At 37.7% G+C, this 3,465-nt stretch overlaps 1 protein-coding gene across 1 annotated transcript in view; it reads left to right on the forward strand.

The window, feature by feature from the left end:
- The window catches only part of LOC109392214 (protein FAM35A-like), a 43,893-nt gene extending 43,224 nt beyond the window's left edge, over positions 1 to 669 (forward strand). The window contains exon 5 of the mRNA XM_019660504.1: positions 435 to 669. Within this exon, the coding sequence (XP_019516049.1) occupies positions 435 to 642 (208 nt within the window). The 3' untranslated portion in view covers positions 643 to 669. The remainder of the gene's footprint in view (positions 1 to 434) is intronic.
- Positions 670 to 3,465: the final 2,796 nt, after the last annotated feature.

Genomic DNA, 3,465 nt, shown 5'->3' on the forward strand with positions numbered 1-3,465 from the left:
CCCGGGAAGAGCGCAATGATGGTGCCACCTTGGGCCGGTGAAGCAATGTCCTCCACAACTAGATTGAAGAAGAAACGACAGCAATTTGTCTGTTCCCCTTTCCCCAATTCCCCAGTGCTGTTCCAATTCCCCAATAAAAATCTTAAAAAAAAAAATAATTTACACAACAGTATAAATTGATGTTTTCTTATATTAGTATATGAAATTTTACAGTGACTATGAAATAAATCTAATTTATTGTTTTATCATTTCAAACTCTTTTTAAAAAGCCCTTCTCTTGTTTTTAGGATGTTTCAGAACATTCTAGAGTTGCTTTAGAAATTAAAATTAACCCTGCATAAAAACCTAGTGCTTTCTGAAATTATATTGCATTTAAGCATTTTTTTAATTTGAAAATCTTTTTTGAAGGTCATGTGCTATTTACTCTTTTATAGGCCAGCTTTAATGACCATAGTTGATGGAATATATAAAGTCTACATCCATGTAGGATCGAAGCTCATAGAGAAGATTCTTCTCAACATTTCTCCTGACTGGCTCAACAAAGTTATAGGTAAGCTATCAACACATTGTCGAGAGGTTATTCTTGGTGCAAGCATTCATTTTGGGAGTGTATTTTGGAACAGAAAGAACACAAGACTGTAAACTAAGGGTTTTTTTCTGTCAGTATAAAAGCAGAAGGACAATTGAGCTTGAGTGAAGCACAAGATTATGCAAGTTGGAATGTAAGACTTGCTCTACATCTGTCTCACCACATACATAGAGGGAAGCAAGCACCTAATCTCTTTAAATTCTCAATTGGTGAGCAAAAACACTAGGACTCTAGTTTTTTTAAAATAAATTTATTGGAGTGACATTGGTTAATAGCACTATATAGGTTTCAGGTGTATAATTCTATAATAACATCATCTGTATATTGCATTGTGTGCTCACCACCCAAAGGTTAGTCTCCTTCTGTCACCATATATTTAACACACTTTACTCACTTCATCGTCCCTCCATCCCCCTTCCCCACTGCTAACCGCCATACTGTTAGTACCTTAGTTTTATAATAGTTAAGTAAATCAATGTGTGACACTATAATATGAAGATAGTCTACTGTCAGTGGAGTGGATTTGCAGTAACTTCAGTTATAATGCTAAGCATAGTCAGTGGCTAACAACAAAGTGAAGATAACCCTTTGTCAGATGGTTATCTGACAAACTCCATACCTTTCCTCATTAGCATCAGACTCTCCAAGCAGATGAACTCATCTGTTTCTATTGATTCCTCTGTCTTAATAGTGGATTTTTATTTTATTGCTTTTTTGTATGTCTAGTAATTTTGGCTTGAATGCTGAACATTACATATAGAACAATACAGACTGAGGCAAACAGGTTTTTATCTGGAAATAGGCATGCCTGTTTTCCTAGACTTTTATTGGGAGCTGGGGGTGGGCAGAGCAACCCTGTCAGACGTGGAGTTGGATTCAAGTTTGTTATTGTGGTGGTTACCTTCAGGTTACCACTGGCTTCAAGTTCCTGTAGCCTTATCTTGTGCTTGTGGTAGGGAGTGGTTTGCCAGAGTCTTCTGTAAGCCTGCTCCACCATCAGCTTTAACCCTTCACTCTGCACCTGGGCCTCAGAGACAGTTTCTCTCCATATTTGTGCATCATCCCAAGCTATACAGGCTCTATTGATTGTTATTTGGTACATCCTAGCCTGGTAGGCGAAACAGGAGTGAGTCTCTTTGATTCTGGCCAGCCCCAGTCTTACATAGGTCCTGTGTCTCTGGGTCTTGGATATGGCGCTAGCGTTCGCAGTGACACTGCCCTTCTTGCCATGGCAGCCAGGCTCTGCCGTGTATCTTTGATGGGTCTTGTGTGGTCCTGCCCTACTCCCAGCAGTATGGCACCACTAATTGTCTTGACCAGGGTGATTTTTCTGCCACTCCCCCAGGGAGAGCAGGGTTTTTCTCTTACCTTTTCTCAGTCTTCAGAGAATCCTCACTTGTACCCTGGGGCAACAGGGTTTTCCATCCTTCCTCCAGCAGCTATGGCTTTTGTTCCTTAAGGGAGTGGTCCTGAGTGGTATTCTGTGTAGTTCTCAGGGGCAGCTTCTTCCCTTCTCCAGGCATTGTAGTTGGAAACTTTCTCTGATATCTTGCCCTTTGTCCAGTCTTGTGAGCACCTGGTGGAGATAAGAAGAGCTGCGAGGGTGCAAACTCCCCTTCTTGTGGTGTCGGCCCATACTTGGCTTTTAGCAATCCATTAACAATTTAAGCACATTCTTCTTTTTTGCTTGTTTGGTGGACCTATCTTCTTTTTGAGCTCTGCCCCAGGTAAACCTATGCTCCCGTTACATCTCTCTTTACATTTCAATCTTTTTAGCTGCTGTACAACCTCGGCTCTCTTATTGGTTCAAGAAAATTGTGATTTTGTAGTTTATTCAGCTTTCTCTAATAATTGTTAGGGTAGGAGCCATGCTCTTTCCAGCTTTCTACACCCTAATTGGAAGTCTCTGTGTTCTTTTTTATTCACTTTATTAATTTTCATTCTTTTGGCTTTTTTCAATGTCCTTTATTATATTTTCAGCCTTGTCTCTTCTTCTTTGTGGAATGTCAATTAGTGTTTATTTCTCAGAAGAGCATCATTCTCATATCAAGTATCTGTCTGTTTTGCCCATTCCTGAGACAATTAATGTCATATTTCTCAACATTAATTAAATTGTAACCATAAGTGAAAATGTGAGCACCAATTATAAAGTGGTCATCAGGTCACTCAGATTATCACTAATCTTGATTTTTTTTTTAGTCATCAAAGTGAAAACACAAAAATTTTAATTATTGTAGAGACTTCTCACACCTCCAAACATATGTCATTGGCCCTCCAGGAGTCTGTATACCCAATCCAAGGAAGGCTGGTGGTATTGGTCAGGGAACTAGTATAGTGTGAGCTTGGTCAATAGTGCCCTGTTAGTCTAGTATTGAGCACCCTGCTAAATTACTTGATTAGACCTCCTAAGATATAAGAGGAAGACTATAGGACAAATGCAAAATACCATGACATATCTGTCTATAACTTTAGTATTTTTATATTATCAAGATTTGATATTTATTAAGTAACTGATTCACAGTTCTGTTATATAAAAATATATGTGATATATATTATATATCACTATATATCTATATATATCCATGTGTGTATATATGTATTAATATATATTATAATATATATATACACACACACACATATACAGAGAGTGCCCAAAAATGTATACACATTTTAAGAAAGGAAAACTGTATTAAAATTGTAATACTTAATATATACTGACAACAGAAAATGAATACAAGTCATGTTTGACTTCTGCAATTACAACAGGTGCTCAGAGTGGTTACCATCAGCATAATTTTAATACAGTTTTTCCTTAAAATGTATATATATTTTTTGTCTCTCTCTCTCTCTCTCTCTCTCTCTCTCTCTCTCTCTCT

The sequence above is a fragment of the Hipposideros armiger genome, unplaced genomic scaffold, assembly GCF_001890085.2.
Source record: "Hipposideros armiger isolate ML-2016 unplaced genomic scaffold, ASM189008v1 scaffold_319, whole genome shotgun sequence".
In the NCBI taxonomy this organism is placed as follows: domain Eukaryota; kingdom Metazoa; phylum Chordata; class Mammalia; order Chiroptera; family Hipposideridae; genus Hipposideros; species Hipposideros armiger.